Source organism: Solanum stenotomum, chromosome 8 (assembly GCF_019186545.1).
Source record: "Solanum stenotomum isolate F172 chromosome 8, ASM1918654v1, whole genome shotgun sequence".
Taxonomy (NCBI): domain Eukaryota; kingdom Viridiplantae; phylum Streptophyta; class Magnoliopsida; order Solanales; family Solanaceae; genus Solanum; species Solanum stenotomum.
In genome coordinates, this window is record NC_064289.1 from 20,551,882 (window position 1) to 20,571,382 (window position 19,501).

A 19,501-nucleotide genomic window follows, 5' to 3' on the forward strand; every position below is an offset into this window, starting at 1 on the left:
ATGATAAGGATATTTTAGACATGATGTGTTCCTTGGAAGATGGGGATGTAGTGGAGGTATTTGTTAGGCATTTGGTTGATAAGGCAATTGTGGGCCCCATGTTAATAGAAAATGGTAGTCATGTGGATATAGGAGAATCTGTTTCAGCTTTTAATACAAGGCCTAGTGAGAGCGAAAACTTTAACTTTAGGGTAGGTAAAGACCATTTAAACAATGAGGACCCTGTTGCTACTTTTTCAACCTCACCTCCTCTCACTACCACACCTCATTTCAATACTGCTACTGCAGATGGTGCTATTGCAGATGTTGTATGAGATGATGATATAGATGTTGGTCCTGTTGGACCTGATTTCTCAGAAGAAGAAGTAGAGGATTCTGATTATTTAACTGAGGATAGTGTTGAGTCTGAAGTTGAATTAGTTGAAGATGATGATAAGGAAGAGTATGGTAGTGATGTACATGAGGACGTTAAGGAGTTGAGGGCTAAAAAGAGAAGTTTTCAAAGGAGGAAAAGAAGGGAAAAAGTACCAGCTTACAATGAAAAGGTAAAGCTGGACCTGATCTAGGTTTTGATGTAACTAGAACAGGTAAAGTAAGTCATGAATGAAGGCTAGGAGGTGATGCGCCTTACTTTGCAAGTTCTGATAAGGATAGTTTTGAGTTAGATGAAGATGAGTGTTGTGATGATGATGAACATGAATCTGGTAGATCAAGAAGGGTAAAGTTGTCAAGAAAGAGAAGTTCAAAAACTCAAAAAATCATTCATGATCCTACTGCAAAGAAAGTTGTGTGGCAGTTGGGCATGGTGTTTAAAGATGTGAAAGAATTTAGACAAGCAGTAAATAAATATGCAGTTAGAAGGAGGGTTCATGTGGAGAAGTGGGTGAATGAGCCAAAGAAAGTTAGAGTTAGATGTAAAGATGGTTGTCCATGGATTTTGTATGGATGTCTTGACAATACAATAAATAATTTCATGATAAAAAGGCAAAAATACTCATTACCCCCCTAAACTTGAAGCTTTTTATACGATGTACACTTAAACTAAATTCTTTTTTAATTACCCCCCGAACTTGTTTATTCTTCCGTCGAGTACACATTTATTGTCCGATCACTCCAATCGTGTCTACACGTGCATGACACCTAGATAAATATTAGCCACCTAGATAATTAAAAGTCAGGTTTGTCACCTAAATTAAAACTTTCGGACTAATCTCTAACCCTCTCACTAAGCTCTAACTTTTGGTAAGAAGTGTAATCAACGGACAACGACAGATTTCAAAACTTTTGCCTCTCTAAGAAGTGTAATCAACGGAGTAAAGGGTAGATTTCGCGGAACTCTTTCCGGATTTGGGTCAGTTGTAGTTCTTAGATGTGAAGGCTTGCTCGATTTCGTGAAGCGTTTGGTCGATTGATCAATTTCCTTTCGGTCTTGTCTGAAATTGTTACCAAGTACGTGATTATCCACTCTTATGATGTGTTATTGTTTGTTTCCTTTACTTTCATTTATATTTTGCCCTATTTTTCGTTTAAGGTTTCACCGTAAATTGACTAGGGTTTCGCCATAGTTTCCGATTAGGGGTTTTATGGTTTTCAACTAGAATTTTCACTTAATGAATGTATTATTATGAAGTCGTTCAGCTTATGCATGCATGAGTATTAGGGTTTCTGATAATTAGTTCAAAAAATTAGGGCTTTTTAGTAAAATTAAGATTCTAGGGTTTTTATTTCAATATTCTATTTTGGTATTGTTAAATGGTGGGGTATTTTGTAATTTCCTTATGTATATTTGCATGATGTTGAGTAATATGGCTACTAAGTACCAATTATGTTTTTGTATTGTTTATTATAATTTTCTTGTATAATTGTATGCTTATGAGTGAAATTTGGTTTTGTTGCTTCTGTTTTGGGGTTGTTGCCTTTATTTTGGTGTTATTGTATATTTTTTGGTATTGTTGCTTTTGTTTTGGTGTTGTTGCCTCTGTTTTGGTGTTATTGTATGTTTTTTGGTATTGTTGCCTCTGTTTTGTTGTTGTTGCATATGTTTTGTTGTTGTTGCCTTGTACAATATATTGATTATTATTGGTGGTTATAGGTTGACACTATGGATACTAAGTACCTCAATAAGGTTCAAATTTAGGGGTATCTTGGTGAGTAAGGTAGGTCCAATATATGTTAGGGGTAGGACTGAATATGTAGAGAATATGAATGAAGATCATTTGTCAATTCCTGAACTTGAAGATTATGCTAAGTCTTTTGGGATTAGTAAGTTAGGAAAAACTTATGCTAAGTCTCTAGGGGGTGATCTGGTGGAATTAAAAAATGGCATGGACATTTGTAACATTGCATTATTTATGAATGATGGGGACACAATAGATATTTATGTGTGTGATGACACTATTCTGGAGGATGTGGGTCCCAGTGAAGGTCAAATTAGTCAATCTTTAAGTCAAGTGGTTGAGTCTTTTAATGCACATGGGAAATCTGATGGTTCTTTAACTGCATAGCCAAAAAAAACCAGATCTAGGGTTAGGTTCCTCTTCTTCCTTTCTATCTAGTGAATGAGTTGAGAATGATGGGGTTGCAAGGGTCCAACAAGAAACTGATGATGATTATTCTTCAATAGATTGGACTGATACTGAAGAAGAAGGTGAACCTACTGTCCAACAAGGAACTGAACCTTCTATTCAAGAAGAAGTTGAACCAAGTGCCCAAGAAAATGCAGAGGAAGACATAGACAGTGATTCTATTTGTTTTGACTAATCTATTTACTATGGAAGTGATGTGCATGAGGAGTTGAGGATTGTTAAGAAAGATGTGAGAAAGTTTAAAGAAAGTAGGAGGAGAAAGAAGAAGGAAAAAACAAAAGGGTTTTTAGGTGAAGTTGGACTTGATGAAGGGTATGAGGATATTGAAAAGGGCAAAAAAAAAAAATTCAAGGGTAAGCTAACAGAGGATGAGCCATACTATGATAGTTTTGATTGTGATAGTTTTTAAAGTGATGAAGAAGAACCTGTTTTCCGATGATGAACTTGAATGAGGGATTTTAAGGGGAAGAAAGAAGAGTAATAGAGTGATATATGATTCTACTTGTGATGTTGTAATATGACAGTGTGGTTTGGTATTTGAAAGTGTAAAGGAATTTAGAGAGGCAGTTACAAAATATGCTATAAAAAGAAGAGTTGAGTTAGACAATTATGTGAATGAGAGTACTAGAGTAAGAGTCAAGTATAAAAGTGGTTGTCCATGGCTGTTGCATGCAAGCAAGGAAGGGAGGAGTGAGAACTTCACTATCAAGACATACAGCCCAAGGCATAGATGTACCAGGACCACCAATAATATTTTGTGTAATTCAAAATTTTTATGCAAGTATTTGAAAGATAAGATTATTTCTCAACCTAGTATAAAAGGGTGGAAAATACAAGATTTGGTGAGGAAAGAGTTGAATGTTCATGTAGGCAAGGGAATTTGTTTAAAAACAAGAAATAATATTTTAAAGGAAATTATGAGAGATCATGTGGCAGAATTTAACAGAATCCTAGACTACAGGGATATGTTACTCCAAACAAATCCTGGTAGCACTATGTTGTGAAGCTTAAAGATTCAGAATCAGAAAATGGGATGAAACAATTTCACTCATTTTATATATGTTTTGATGATATGAAAAAGGGTTTCCAACAAGGATGCAAAAGATGTATAGGGCTGGATGGGTGTTTTCTAAAAGGAATTTGTAAGGGTCAACTTTTGGTAGTTGTTGCTAAGGATGCAAACAATCAAATGTATCCAATAGCATGGGCAGTAATTAGTACTGAAAGCAAGTTGACATGGAAATGGTTCATGACCATTCTGCAAAATGATCTTAATCTAGGAGATGGTTCCCAACTCACTATCATTAGTGATATGCAAAAAGTAACTGAATTTCTTTTTTTTGTTTATCTTTAATTTAATTTGATCAAAATTTAACTATCTTTATTATTTTGCTTTGCAACTATAGGGACTAATAGCTGTTGTAGATGAACTATTTTCAGAATGTGTGCTAGACACATATTAGCAAATTGGTCACAAAACTTCAGAGGCATAGAGAGAAGGAAGAAATTTTGGGCTTGTGCTAGATCAACATTAGAGGCATAATTTAAGTACAATATAAATGCCCTATCCAAGTTGGGAAAAGGTATAGTTGAAGCCCTTATCAAATACAATAAGGAGAAATAGTGCAAATCTTTTTTTCAAACTTCTTCAAAATGTGATAGTATAGATAACAACATGGCAGAGAGTTTCAATGCTTGGATCTTGGGACCTAGGAACAAGACTATTGTAACTATGTTGGAAGAAATTAGAGTTAAGGTGATGAGCAGGGTGAGTAAGTCATAAGCATTTGCTGAAACATGGACAGATGGAATATCTCCAATGGCAATGATGGTATTCAATACCAATGTAACAAGATCAATGCAATGCAACATTGAATGGAATGGTGATGATGGATTTGAAGTGTTAGAAGGGGTATACAAGCATACTGTGAACTTGGGTCAACAAAAATATAGTTGCAGATCTTGGAAATTAAAAAGTATCCCATGTGCACATGGTATAGCAACAATGAACCACTTGAACATGGATGCATCAAAAGGAATTTCAAGCTGGTATAGAAAAGAGACATATCTGAAGATATATTCTCATTTCATTCAACCAATCCCAAATATGGAAATGTGGCCTGAAAGCAGAAACCCAATGGTTGAACCACCTGAGGCAAGGCAAATGCCTGGTAGGCCACCAAAGAACAGAATAAGAGAAATTGGTGAAGTGAGAAAAGTTGGGAAGTTGCCAAGAATGGGGACAGTAATAACATGTTCAATTTGCAAAGGAGCAAATCATAACAAGAGAAATTGTCCAAAAAAACCTAAACCTAAGTCTACAATAACACCTACTCAAGAGGTACATTCACATTAATTTGCTTTTATAAATTAGATTAGGTTAATTATTAATTTAGTCTCTTGTTGTATTCTTTTTCTACTCACATTAGTCCACCACTGAAAAAAAAAAGGGGTAGAGGTCAATATGAAAGAGCAAGCAGCAGCAAGACTGGTACAAGAAGAGGTGCAGGAAGTGGTTACAAGAAGAGGCCAAAAGCGGTTGGACAAGGTATATTTGTTGATGATACTAGATATACATGTATTAATGTAAGTGTCTTATAAAACTGTCAAAATTATATTTTTAAATGTGAGACCCAAAATAACTATGTTGTTAATATTGCAGCAAGGATTGTCTAGCAGTAGGAGGGTTAATACTGGTTTGGTGAGTTATGCGGATATGACATGTGATATTGGTTTTAAACCTACCAAGGGACTGAAGTGGAAAGGTAAACAGACCATGACTCAAAGAAAACTTCAAGTCCAAAATGTTATGCGTCATATTCAAACCAGATCAAAAGCTGCTAGAATTCAAACAAGGGCACAAGCCAAGGGAAAATCACCCTCAAAGAAAACTTCTTAGTTGTGTGGTTGTATTTTGTGCTTGTGTGGTTGTTCAACCAAACTTAAAGTAGTATCTGTTTTGTGTTTTGGTGCTTGTGTGGTTGTTCAACCAAACTTAAAGTAGTGACTATTTTTTGTTTTGGTGGTTAACTTAAGTTATTGTGGTTGTTGGTTGAAACAATGAAACACTATGATGTTTGTGTTTGATGATCAAGAAAGCACTAGTTATGTTATGCCTTTATGTTATTATTTTGTGTTTTGTTATCATATTACCAATTACATGTAACTGTAGTTTTATGAAAAAAGGACAAGTCAATTGAATATATATATATATATATATATATATATATATATATATATCTTTAATCAGCAGAAACATACATCACTAAAACACCAAACCAAACTAATCCACAAAATGAGAACCCTAGAATCAAAAGACCTTGCGTTAATAACAATTGCATTCACAAAAAAAATTTCAACGACACACTAAATAAAAGAACAATATCACATTACATATCAAACTAATGCCCAAAATCAGTTTCAACATCCTTCTACACTTCAGTTGTTTTTCTTGTTTGTTGGTCTTCTTCAACAGACCCAAAATCACAGTATTCGCCTGGCTAGGAAATTCTGGATCATACCAATCGAAAAACTTACAAGGATTTCGAAATGAGGACTGCATTTTATAAAATCAAAGTTAAAAAAATTACATAATACGAACTTGGCAAATAAAAAGCAAAAACATATGAAACAATACATACCCCATAGTGTCTACAACCGAGAAATCTACGTCCGGGATTGTCATTTGTCCATGAAATTTTCAGAATTGGAGGAGTCCCACATAGGCAAACAAGTCTCCTATTATAATTCATGAATTTAGCAAGAGCAATTAAAACAAAAAGAGAGAAAAATTATGAAATTTGAAATGGGAGAAGGGATTAGGGAGAATAAATAGTTATAGAATAGAGAGAGAAAAATCTTTAAAATATGCCAAATATCAAAGAAAAATGGAGATTTTACGTTTTTTTACCGTTGTAGCTTTATGATGTGGCAAAAAATCACTTCCTCACGCGCCTAGTAGAGTGTGTTGTCAATTTATATGTCAGGTGGACAATAAAGGTGTACTCGACAGAGGAATAAACAAGTTCGGGGGTAATTAAAATGGAATTTAGTTTAAGTGTACACCGTATAAAAATCTTCAAGTTCAGGGGGGTAATGAGTATTTTTGCCTGATAAAAACTTACAATCCAAAGCATACTTGCAACAAGACAACTAGAAATTACTTGTGCCACGCAAAGTTTTAATCTGAAGCCTTCAGAGAAAGAATAACTGAGCAACCAAACATAAGAGTCTTCAAGTTGCAAGAGATGATTAGGAAAAAAATTAAACTTCATGTTGGCAAGACTACTATGAGAAGAGCAAGAGCTAAAATGTTGAAAGATATGGTAGGTGATCATGTTGTGGAATTTGGAAGAATACTTGACTACAAGGATGAATTGTTGAGGACCAATCCAGGGACCAGTTGGGTTGTAAAAGTTGGTGAACCTGATGCAGAAGGCAAATCAATATTTCAGAGTTTTTACATCTGTTTTGATGCTTTAAGGAAGGCATGGATACATTGTAGGAAGTGCATAGACTTAGATGGTTGTTTCCTTAAAGATTTTTGTAAATGCCAACTGTTAGTTGTTGTGGCCAAGGATGGTAACAATCAGATGTTGCCACTTGCTTGGGCAATAGTTGAAAAGGAGAACAAACACACATGGACCATGTTTGTCAAGTGCATAAGGGATGATCTGAGACTTGGAGATGGTGAAGGTCTCACATTAATTATAGATATGCAAAAGGTATGTGAACTTATTTTGTAATTTTCAATTTATATATGTAATTGTGAATGTCTGTAGCAATTACAGATGTATTACCTAAGTGTGAACATAGAATGTATGCTAGGCACATATTAGCTAACTGAGCTAAGGATTTGAAGGGTCTTCAAAGAAGAAAACAATTTTGGAAGATAGCTAAGAGTACATTTGAATCTCAATTAAGGAAAAATATAGAGAAGATGAAGGCTCTAGGTCCAGAAAAAATGATGTATAACTTAATGTACTACAACATTAATTTTTGGTGCAAAGTTTACTTCAATATTGAAGTAAAGTGTGACTCTGTAGACAACAACATGTCTAAGTGTTTTAATGCATGGATCTTGGTTGTTAGACACAAGACCATCATTACTATGTTTGAAGAGTGAAAATGATGACAAGAATAGGCAATTTAAAGGAATTCCCAAGTACTTGGAAGTATAATTTCTCTCCAATGGCTCTGAATGTTTTAGAGGAGAACATTAGTAGGTCTATGGAATGTACCATTGAGTTTAATTGAGTTGCTAAATTTGAAGTGAAAGAAGGGCTTTGTTAACACAAAGTGGATATTGCTATGAGAACTTGTAGTTGTAGGGTGTGGCAGTTAAGGAGAATACCATGTGCACATGTTGTGGCTGCATTATACTTAATAAGTTTTCTCTTTATGACTATATAGACAGCTTCTACAGTAAGGAAACTTACTTGAGGACTTATGCCAATGTTATTGAACCACTCACAAACATGGAAATGTGGCCAGTTTCTAAAAGCCCCACTATTGAGCCACCAGAAATCACAAACATGCCTGGTAGGCCACCTAAGGCTAGAAGGAAAGAAGCTGGAGAAACTAAGAAATCTGGAAAGCTTCCTAGGACTGGACTTGCAATGACATGTAGTATATGCCATGTCAGAGGCCATAACAAGAAAGGGTGTCCTCAAAGAGAAGGTGTTGAATCATTAACAAGACAAAGTGCACCATCACCTATTGCATCAGTAAGGGTAGAACCAACAGGTTCAGGCAGGGGAAGAGGCAAATCAAAGGTAATATTTGAACTTGTTTTATTTTTTCTTAATTTATGACTTACTTTTTCTCTTATATGTATAGAAAAATCCATCAGCACCATCAGAAGGTGAGCCTCAACTAAAAAAGGGAAGAGGAAGACAAAAAAAAACATCATCAGTAGCACCTAGTACACCTCCCCTACCTACTGCACCTACTGATTTTCCTACACCCTCTTCTACTCCTCGTACTTATCATGCATCATCTTCAATAGCTGGTACTACTAAAAGAGGAAGAGGTAGGGGCAGGGGAAACACATCTCCAAAGAAAAGACCAATAGTCATGGGAATAGGTGTGTTCCAAGCTCCAAATGGCTTCAAAGTCATGAATGTGAGTCTTTGATATATCTTAACAACTTAAATATTAAATTATAATCCTAATTTTGTTTAATTAAACAGCTTAAATATTGATATAATCCTAATTTTACTATGGCTTGACATGCCAAGTAGTAAGATCTACTCTATTGGACAAGCAAAAGTGACAAGATCATCTGATGTAACTGGTGACATTGGTTATATACCAAGTAATACAACTAAGCTTAAATGGAATGGTAAAGCAGCAATCTCAACAAGCAAACTTCATGAGCTTAGAGAGAAGTAAAGAATGAAGAAAATGGGAAGTAGTTCAAATCAAAATGACACTTCTTCACAGTCAAAGATGCCATGGAAATTGTAGTGATGTTGATGTATTTAAGCACTTTTACGTTAGTCCATACATGCTGCATTAATGGCCTACTATTTTAGATTTTGTTTGTTGGTAAATTTTGCCTTATGTGAGGGATTTTGAATATGACATTATTTAGGTAAATTTTGCCTTATGAGAGACCTTATGAATGAATGGTGATGTTATGTTATGAAATGTTGTTGTGTTGTCTATCAAATTATATTGGCTATTCAGGTGTGTTTACATATGTTGTGTTGGTTATGTGTTTTACAAATGGTGGTGTGTTGTCTATGTTCAAGTATAAATGGATGACTAGGTTGTTGGTTGTTGATGAAGTGCTGCATATTAATACAAGCTTCAATTGACATCATAGATACAAAATGACACACATACATTGACAATTCTAATTAAACATAACAACAATACAAATCAAAAAGAAATCCAAATCAAATACTACCCTTGAATAAATTGGTTGTTGATGAACATAGCAACAACACAAATCAAAATACACAAAAGTATCTTCCTATTGAACCACCACCATTTTCACCTTCTATTGAGTCTTCTCTCCAATAACAAATTAGATTTCCTCAAGTTGTCAATATGAACCTGTCTAATAAATTCTTGCTCCAACTCATTAATTTTGTTCACCAATCTTGGAAGGATAAAACTTGATCTTGGATCCACTTCTTCTTTGTCCTTCTATCGAAAAAATTTGTAATTTTTAGACTGAAAATGATCCAAAAATAGTACATTAGCATCGTTCAAAATAAAGTGTAGCAAGATTACAAGAAAAAACACATGCACCATAGCATGGGAAAGACCAAAATCTTCTTTTCGGATTTAATTTCGACCAAGAAGTTTACAAATTCAGCAAAATTCCATGTTTGCATCTCATTACAACGTTGAGCATTGGGTCTGATTCATCCATACAAAGCTTATTCAAGTTTTCATTTGCCATTTTTGATGAATTTCGAGAAAATTTAAAATTCAAATTAGAGACCTAAATAAGAAATTAGTGCATATTACAAACCCTAAATTCAAGATTTGAAGTAGAAATGAACATTAACAACTAAACCCTACTTAATTTTGAGAGGAAATCGTGATTATTTTATAAAAGGAACAAGGTTTAATGGTGGGGAAAAATAAACAATGGTTTATTTAAGGGTGGGGAAAATTACCGTTGGAGAAAGAGGAATTTTTTGTCAAAATTCACCTTCTAACGCGCATAGAGGAACTGAGAACACCTTCCATGACAGGTCAGCACTTAGGTGTAGAAAATAGAGAAATATAAAGTTCAGGTGGATAATAGGACACCCGTGAAGTTGGAGTGTGTAGTTGGGATTTCGGGTATAGATTTGGNGGGGGGGGTTAGACCATTTTCTCTATTTTCTTTTATGCATCCCTTCTCTTCTTTTTTATTTTGGTGCTTCACTTATGATATCCTTCTCTTTTTTATTTTACTTCGCCATTAATACATTTCTTTTATGATATCAAGCTACGGAGGCAAAAAAAAAAAAAGGTACATTTTAAAATGGTGAGATGAAATCATGATAGACTCATCTTCATGCTTTATTAAAAAGGAATTTTAACTATTATATTTTTATTTATGTCTTATTATATAATCTTTTCATTTAGCATTTATTCAATGTATATATCATCATCCTATAATTGAGGTATTAGTGGTCTTCAAGAACAACTATTTTCTCTATTTTATATTACTTCCCGCATGTTGATATAACATAATCCTTAAGAAAAAAATTATTAGAAGTATATGTATTTTATTAAGAGAAAAGACATAAAGTCACCACTAAAGTTGTTCCGAATTTTCATAAAGACACCTTAACTTAGAGGGCGTCCTATTACCCCACAAAAGTATTGAATATCTTTGTAAAATGACCATCTTGACCCATTTTCTCTACTGTGAACAGACACGTGGTGCTCACTCTTTTTGTTAATTTAATTTAAATTAATTTCTTCAAACCCGATCCGACCCAACCCAACCCAAATCGTTTCAGAAAAGAAAACTCTTGTTCTCCATTTTTCATTTCTTAGTTTCTCTCATCATTTTCTTCAATCATAGGCGTTGTTGAAGATCATCTCCTACAATTTTAATGTTTGTTGGTCAAATTTCTTGGAGAACTAGCGGAATGAACAATGAATTGAAGATTAACATGTTAAAATAGTAACAATAGTAAATCGTTTCAGCTGCAAACTAAAACCCTCATCGGCATGTATATCGGAAAAGCTTCTTGTGGTTTCAATGGCGAAGAATAATTCGTTGAAATCGATAGTAGTGGTATTTGGAGCCATGTCTTTTGAGTGGCTAGCGATTGGGCTTGTTTTCAAACCATGGCTTGATAAAACCCGAGCTTCAATGGACAAGTCTCAGAAACATCTTGCGACCTCGCCGCCGCAACCACCAATCAAAGTTCAGAAGCTGGCAAGTCTTAGGTCGATGTTGATCCTCCCGAAAAAACAATTGATTTGAGAGTTTGGTTTGATTTTTGGGTTCTCAAAACTAAATGAAATTAAGAAGAAATGAAACCTCGGACAACTTTAAATTAGTTTTTTCGATTAGAAATTAAAACGAATTCCTACCTTATTGAGTTGATTTCATCGGTTCATAATAGAGTACCCATGACTCTTTTGTTGGGGGAAGACGATGAATTTGAATGGAGTAAATAATTAATAAAGAAAATAACATAAATGTTGCAGCTTTTAATTGGTTTTTGGCATTAAAAACTGACCTTCACGCGCATCATGTGCGTGTTCACAAACATAATGAGAAAATGGGTCAAAATGGTCCTTTTACAAAAATATTCAATACTTTTGTGGGGTGATAGTACGTCCTCAAAGTTAAGGTGTTTTTTTTAAAAAAACTTGAAACAACTTCAGTGGTAATTTTATGTCTTTTCTCATTTTATTAAACTAATTAATCTTATTAATGATGTTTTGAGATTTTATATTTAATTACTACTATAACATGTAGTTATTGAGAAAAAAGTCTGAAATATATCCAAACTTTAACTAAAATTGCATGTAGTTATAAAAGTAGTTACTACTATAACATGTAGTTATTGGAAGTATCTCCAGCTGGACAAGTTATTATTTATAATTGATGCAATATTTATGATGTCTACGTGGACACCTATATAGTATTTTTAAAATACACTATTAAATAGTGCATGGGGTAATAGGTCATGCCCAAAGTTTGAAATTGTTACAACAATTTCAATCAAAATTCAAAATTCAGATATATTTCGAACTTTTTTTTCTATTTAATATTAAGGATAATATAAAGAAGGGAAAAATATGATTTCCTAAAATAGACTACTAAAAAGAAAAATCTATTTTAGTTCAAATGTAAGTAAAATGGAAGGGAGGGAGTACTATTAAAATTTTAAAATAATAAATATTTTTAAAAATTAGGATAAATAATTTAAGATGGGGGACAATATTATTTTTTCACATTGATGTGAGTTCGTTTAGTGACAAGACTACCTAAATATGTAGCTATTTAATTATCTACTTCCATGCTTCATAAATGCACCGCTAAAACCGGTGAAAACTTGCCTACCTTTACATACAGTTTAGTCAAAATAGTTACTCCCTCCGTCCCATATTATAAGTTATCCATTTCTAAAAATAGTTGGACCACAATAAATGTCATTTTTAAAAAATTTATGCATAAATTACCATATTTTGCCCATTATACTCTTGATTGATTAATTAATTAATCTTGAAAATGTATTTACTTTTACTAACCTAGAAAATCTACAAATAATTAATTTCATTGGGAGAGTACTTCATTCATTAATTAACTACTTTCTTTATTCACTACTTATTCTATAAAATCTGATTTTGAAAAAAAAATATCAACAAACAAATTAAAAATAAAAGATGAAAAAAAATTCAAAAATAATCTTCAAAGTTGAAGCTTCAACAAATTTTATCAAGGAAGATGACATTTCAATATTTTGTGATGTTGTCAAGTTTGTTTTAAGAATTTATATATAGAAATATAAAAAAACATTTTACACAAAATATATAGGAAAATTGAGGTGGAAAAAATGATTTTTTAAAATTTTTGGATCAATTGATGAAAAAATTTGGCTCAAAAAATTAAAATTTAAATAGTCATCCAAATGCATTTAAATTTTCGAAATCTAACATTTTATCATTTATTACAAAGTTGTCATAAGCAAACATTGAATAAGGGCATAAGGGTAAAAGTACCTTATTTCTCAATGCAAGTGCAAATGGAAAAGGTGACTAATATAATATGGGACGGAGGGAATACTAGAAAAGCAGGGGCATCGCCCCATCGGTCTCCGAGTTTACGTAAATTCATGCTATTCTTTCAAAATTATATTTAGTAGTATTATATTTTTTTAAAAATAATATTAAATATAGATGTCTGAACCCACACTCAAATTATTATATAATTTAATTTGATGATGATTGAGTGTGACTCTCTCCAAATAAGATTAGAGAATTTTTCTTTCTGGAAAAAAAAAAGGTCCTTGGTATGAATTTTAGGCTTGAATTATTTTACTGACGATGTAAAAATATATTCATCTAAAAACAAAGGTAAATAATACAGTAATACAAAAAAAAAATCTTCTTATTTATGTAAGCAATCATTTATTTTGAATTTGAACTAAATATAAAAGCAAAATAGTTACTGGATCAATATCTTCTTAAACTAATGAAGACAAAGTGCCAAAATTTTCACTTAAAGAATTTCAAAATAGGAAGAAATAAACACAACGATGAAGTCAAGGAGATTCAACATCTATTGTATGTTCAAGATATTCTAACCTTGAAGATACAATATAATTTTTCACAAAAGAAGTTTGAACAACGTCTGTTGTATGTTCAAGATATTTTAACCTTGAATATACAATGTAATTTTTCACCAAAAAAGTTCGAACAATGTCCGTTGTATGTTCAAGATATTTTAACCTTGAATATACAATGTAATTTTTCACTAAAAAAGTTTGAACCTTGAATATACAATGTAATTTTTCACCCAAAAAGTTCGAACAACGTCTGTTGTATGTTCAAGATATTTTAACCTTGAATATACAATGTAATTTTTCACTAAAGAAGTTCGAACAACATCTGTATTTTAACCTTGAATATATGTAAGACTTGGCTAGGCCCTTGCTAGCAAAAAGGGATTCAAATATTGATTTTGCCTGTTGAGCTCATTTCTTGCTGATGTATGGAAGACACTTAAGGGTGCAAAATGCAAAGAACCCTCACTGAAGAAAAGACCATAATTGTCAAAATTTCTTTAAGATTGATGTTATGTTTAGTCACAACACACTAGGCAAGGAAAAAACAAACTTGTGCAGTTCAGAACACAAAAACAAAGAAACTACAGTTGCTCTCTATATAGCAGACCTAAAACACAACACAAAACAGAAACAACTGTATCTACATCTCACCAGAAATCATCCCCAGCAAAAGGAACAATAACAATGAATTGCATAAACTCTAAAAGAGATTTTAACACACTATCTATAATAGAAGATACCCTCCTATTTGCTGGAGAGAGCAAGCAAACAACCTTGTTTCTGCAACTTAGAGCTTCACCTCTCTGTCATATATCCAGCTAAACGGCATGATTGGTCCTTCTTTTGCCCTCATCTGAGCTCTCTCTTCCAGTCTTCTGATTCTTGCTGTCAACCCGCATACGTATTCCTGAGCTTTCCTTCCTTCTCCTGATAATCCAGTAAGATCAGACACTTTCCATCGACCAACAAGGAACTCCAGTATATCTGCATAGTCACTAGCAGTGTAGACACCAAGACGTTGAGCAACTGCTGAGAAGTGATCAAACAGGTTATCGTCACGACCATCGTACATCAAGTGTGCTGGCATTGCTATCTTTTTCCTCATCATATCAGCAAATGCTAGCACAGTGCCATCAGGGTCGATCTCGAAAAGCTTTTCAACAATCTTGGTATAGGCTGTCTCATGACGCTTCTCGTCTGCAGCAATCGTCCCACAGATTTGAGCCAGCTTGATGTCTCCATGATCCTTAGCAAATCTAGCTGTGTTCCCATGGGATATAAAAGTTGCTCTTTCTTGGAATGATGTGTAAATATATCCCAGGTATGGACTGTTTTCTGTCCTAGGATCCTGAAACATTTTGGACGAAATTGAAATATCCGAAACAGTAAATGGGAACATCAATTTGTATGGCATTAATCAGTAAGAAAACACTTCAAATATCTTTTCTGCCATAAAATGAACATAGTATGTTTAAAAAACAAAAGAAAATTTAGCCTGTTCGGATTCTCTTGAGAGATGAGTTATTTTCTTTGTTTCGTATGGAGGGGGAGGAAAACAGGGGATTGTAAACCAAAAGATGGAACATGCAAATTTTGAAGAGGCTTAGAGGTGAGTAAATTCAAGTCCATAAGGTTAATGGGACTACATAGCCACTGGTTATATAGTGAAGTTGCACGTAACAACCAACTGACTCTATTTATTTGATAGTCTCAGCATGTATAAGATGTAAAGGGAGATTCTAACTAAATGTGTAAATATGCAATAACTCACCATTCCAGATCCAATCAAGTATTGAATTGTTTTCTCAATTGCTCTCATGTCGACTCTTCCGGAAAGGTAAAGATACTTGTTGAGGAGGTCACCATGCCTGTTCTCTTCGGCAGTCCAAGCTCTTGTCCAAATGGCCCAAGAAGTAGGGCTTGCACCCGTTTCATCACGAACACCATCCAATGTATTAATCATACTCTGATATGTTGGAAGGGCTTCTTCAGTAATCATATCCCCAACAAGAACAACAAGATAATCATCTGGAAGCTCCTTAGCCCTCTCCCTCAATTCCTTGACTTGGTCATGAAATCCATCAGACGCAGGATCGGGCAGGAAATCCTGTGGTTGCCAGCTTTTCTCCACTGGTTTCAGGAGAGTCAATAAATTTTGCTCCGCCCATCCCTCCAGAGATTTAAAAATCTCAATCTTTTGAGGTGGCATAGAGTGTGTTACTTGAACATGAACCTCGCGAGGAGGAGAAAAGGGTTTCTTCAGGTTCTCAACCTCCCTAGACACAATCAAAAAGAAAACCAAATTATAAGAGAGGATGAAGCAAGAAAACTCAATCAACAAAATAATCTTGAAACTGTAAATGAAAACCAAGTACCCCCAATATATGCAAAATTGTCTTTTAAGTTGGTATCATGCTCTCCAGGACCAGAGACATTAGCATGGCAACATATGATTTCAGCATGTTAATTAATGTATGTTCTGAACAAAGGCTGGCAAGATTCGGAAAGGTTCCGGCATTTTGTTCAAAAGATTTCCTAATAATCTTATTTGCCTAATCAGTGGAGACAAGGCTTAACAATTGGATATGATTGAGCAACTCCACTAATATGCTTCTAACAGGTTTTTTTGCCAAGTATCATCAACTAAGGTACAGAAAATGTATCTCCAGGCTTTCCACATATCAATTGGTCGAGCACTTGGCAAAGTAGCTGATGAAGCCACAGGCTAGACTCTGTAGGTATTTTCTAGGTGATAAAGCATTACATTGCAATCCAGCAAAGACTTATCCAAGCATATGCTAAAAACAATTGCAGTGAAATTGATTACAAACCAAACAACATTATATATAGCAGGACTTGGTTAATCTCCACGCATTAACTAAAACTAAGCTATAAATCTTATAGAAGCATGTTAGGGTCACTTCCATGGACCGATGACGAAACTATTAAGAAAAATAAATCCACACAATCAAGTTGCTAAGGGGAAGTAGTTTGAGACTCCAAACAAAAAGTAGAGCCAAGGGAAAATTAAGAAAACTTGTGCTTTGTAACAATAGAATATGAAAGTATGTTGGAAAACAAGCATAAGCCTAGCCAAATTGACAACTTTGTTGCTGATTGATAACTAATGACTACACCAATTGAGGCAAATGTTTGCATATAAAAAAGACATAAATGTCTTGATACCAGCATCATGCTCAACCAAATCTAAGAATGAAGTGCTTGCCAAGCAAGCAGAAGATTGAAAAACAAAGGTCTAAGCAAACAAGCACTTGTAGTCAAGGTTGTGGCCTAGCAGTCGATAATAATGTAGGTGAAACCCATGGATCAAATCATGGCAAAGACTTTTGGTGACTTCTTCCAACGAAAAAGAAAAAGACAAACGAACACTTCCTAGTAGCCAGACACCCTGAAAATTCCTAGAACAGCTATGTAAATGGATCGCTGCACAGAAATCCTGAAATTTCAAGCTTTGCTACAAACCTAGCCAGCTCACTGGAATATTCACAAGAATCTCAGTCAATTATATTGATCATGAGACCCGCCCTTCCCCCCATGACCCCACAATATTTTAATTTCAAGGAAAGTAACATGGATAGCTAAAACATAAATTTTAATGCAAAATAAAGGACATGACTAAAAGAAAATACATATATTACGGAACTATCATATACCAATAGGAGAGAGAGAGATCTTTTATATAATCATTTAGAGAAACTCAAAGAACCTCACTATTGAATCAAAAGATCAAGAATGTAACCAGTTGGGAGCCAACTAGTCATAAAATAAGTCTAACCAACATATCTAGCCAGTGAAACCTAATTCCCAACAAATTAAATTGGACAATGGAAAGACAATTTTAGAATCTGAGCTTCCTTCTACATAATAAAAAAAAATACTAGACAAGAAAAGATCAGACTTTGTATACCTACCATTAAATTCTCTTAAAGAGTAATTGAACCATCATTGAATAAAACAGTACTCCATCCCCCCCACCCCCACCCACCTCAATTCTCTCTCTGTGTTGTCCATCTCTTCTCAATGTCAGAGCACAAAACTAGTAATAAAACCTGAATACTCAACATATAAAGGCATATAGTATAAGTACAACAGAGAACATAAAATTTAATCAGCATGCTACAAGACATTCAGGTAAATTGACAATGTCATTTGTATAAAACTTCAGAACCAGCACCCAATTATCAATTCATACAAGAAATCCCAAACTTAAAAAAAAAACTCTTCATACCCCAAAATAAAACTAATCAAATCTCCTGAGATTTACATAAAAAGAACCCCACTTTCAGATAAATCACTTCACAAGACAAAAACAGAACTAAATTAAACAAAAACCCAATAAAAAAACAATCTTTTTTAACAAAGATCCAACCTTTGATATAAGAAATCAAAAGGGGCTAATGGATTTCAAGAATAAACAAAAAAACAACTTACAATAAACTCAAACTCACCCAAAAAATCTTTCTTTAACAAAACAAAAATTGAAAAAAGCACAAAAGAAAAGGAAAAAAAAAGATACCCACTTTGTACCAGAACTAAGGCTTGCAGCCATGAAGAACTTGGGAGATCTAAGACTGAGCATAGGTGGAAGAGCAAAAGAAGAAGAATACTTGTGAGATTGAAAGTTAATGGCATTCAGCTTCAAAGCCATTTCTCAATCCTTTTTCTTGCTTTTTTTTTCTGTAGTGATTTAAGCAGGATTTGTTTCCTCCACAGAAGTGAAAGCGAAGAGCAAACTTATATGAGAGAAAAAAGCCAAATGGTGGGTTACTCCTACACCAGTTGGACTCACAAGTGTCTTTCAACAAAATTTTGCCCCCCACTGTTTTTCTCATTTACCTGTGGGTAACATTAAAAACAAAATGTTTTTATGTTATACCGTCCTATTTTATTTGAGGTAGTTTGATTAGGCATGAAATTTAAAAAAGAAAGGAAGAATTTTAAAATTTGTGGTTCAAAATGAGTGATAGAAATTTGTGTCGCTGTAAATTATTTCATTAAGGGTAAAATAAATATTTTATAGTTAAATTGTTACTTGATATAAAAATATATCATTTTTTTGGGGACGGACTAAAAAAGAAAATAAGTCCAATAAATTGAGATAGAGGGAGTATGTTTTATACCGTCAAACATCGTTATAATGACGGTGTTAAATAAAAATATTACATTAGTAATAGTTTTTTTTGAAAAAAATTATGACTATAATTAATGAATATTGTTTAAATAAAAAAATCATTTTAAATATTTGTATTTGAAATTTATGTGTATGATAGTAATAAATTTATTATGTGTATGGTATTAATTATCATAAATATAAGAATAAAATATTATGACATAATCTTTGACTATAAGTGTTATAAGAAGGTTAATTTACAAAGAGTGTACAATTATAGCAAAGGTAGAAAAGTAAAATAATATTGTAAAGAAATAAAATATAACAGAAAAGATTAATTTTGTAGAAAACCGTTAATAGTAAAATATTGTTATAACAGGTTTGACGGTATTTGCATTATTATTATTATTATTTGTTTTTTACATTTTATTAAAGAAAATTGCTTGATGTGGTGGTAAGTAACTTGATTGTGTTTTTAGGGTTAAACTTTTTTTAACTAAAAAAAGAAGATATAAAAGTAAGTGTGT

At 33.5% G+C, this 19,501-nt stretch overlaps 1 protein-coding gene across 1 annotated transcript; it reads right to left on the reverse strand.

Moving 5' to 3' along the window:
* Positions 1 to 14,326: 14,326 nt before the first annotated feature.
* On the reverse strand, positions 14,327 to 18,617 carry LOC125872398 (stearoyl-[acyl-carrier-protein] 9-desaturase, chloroplastic). Its single transcript, XM_049553115.1, has 3 exons — positions 18,385 to 18,617; positions 15,615 to 16,119; positions 14,327 to 15,191 (listed from the first exon to the last, which is right to left on the reverse strand). Exons 1-3 carry the CDS (start codon positions 18,510 to 18,512, stop codon positions 14,631 to 14,633), a joined length of 1,194 nt encoding a protein of 397 aa, XP_049409072.1. The 5' UTR covers positions 18,513 to 18,617; the 3' UTR covers positions 14,327 to 14,630.
* Between the last annotated feature and the right edge of the window lie 884 nt (positions 18,618 to 19,501).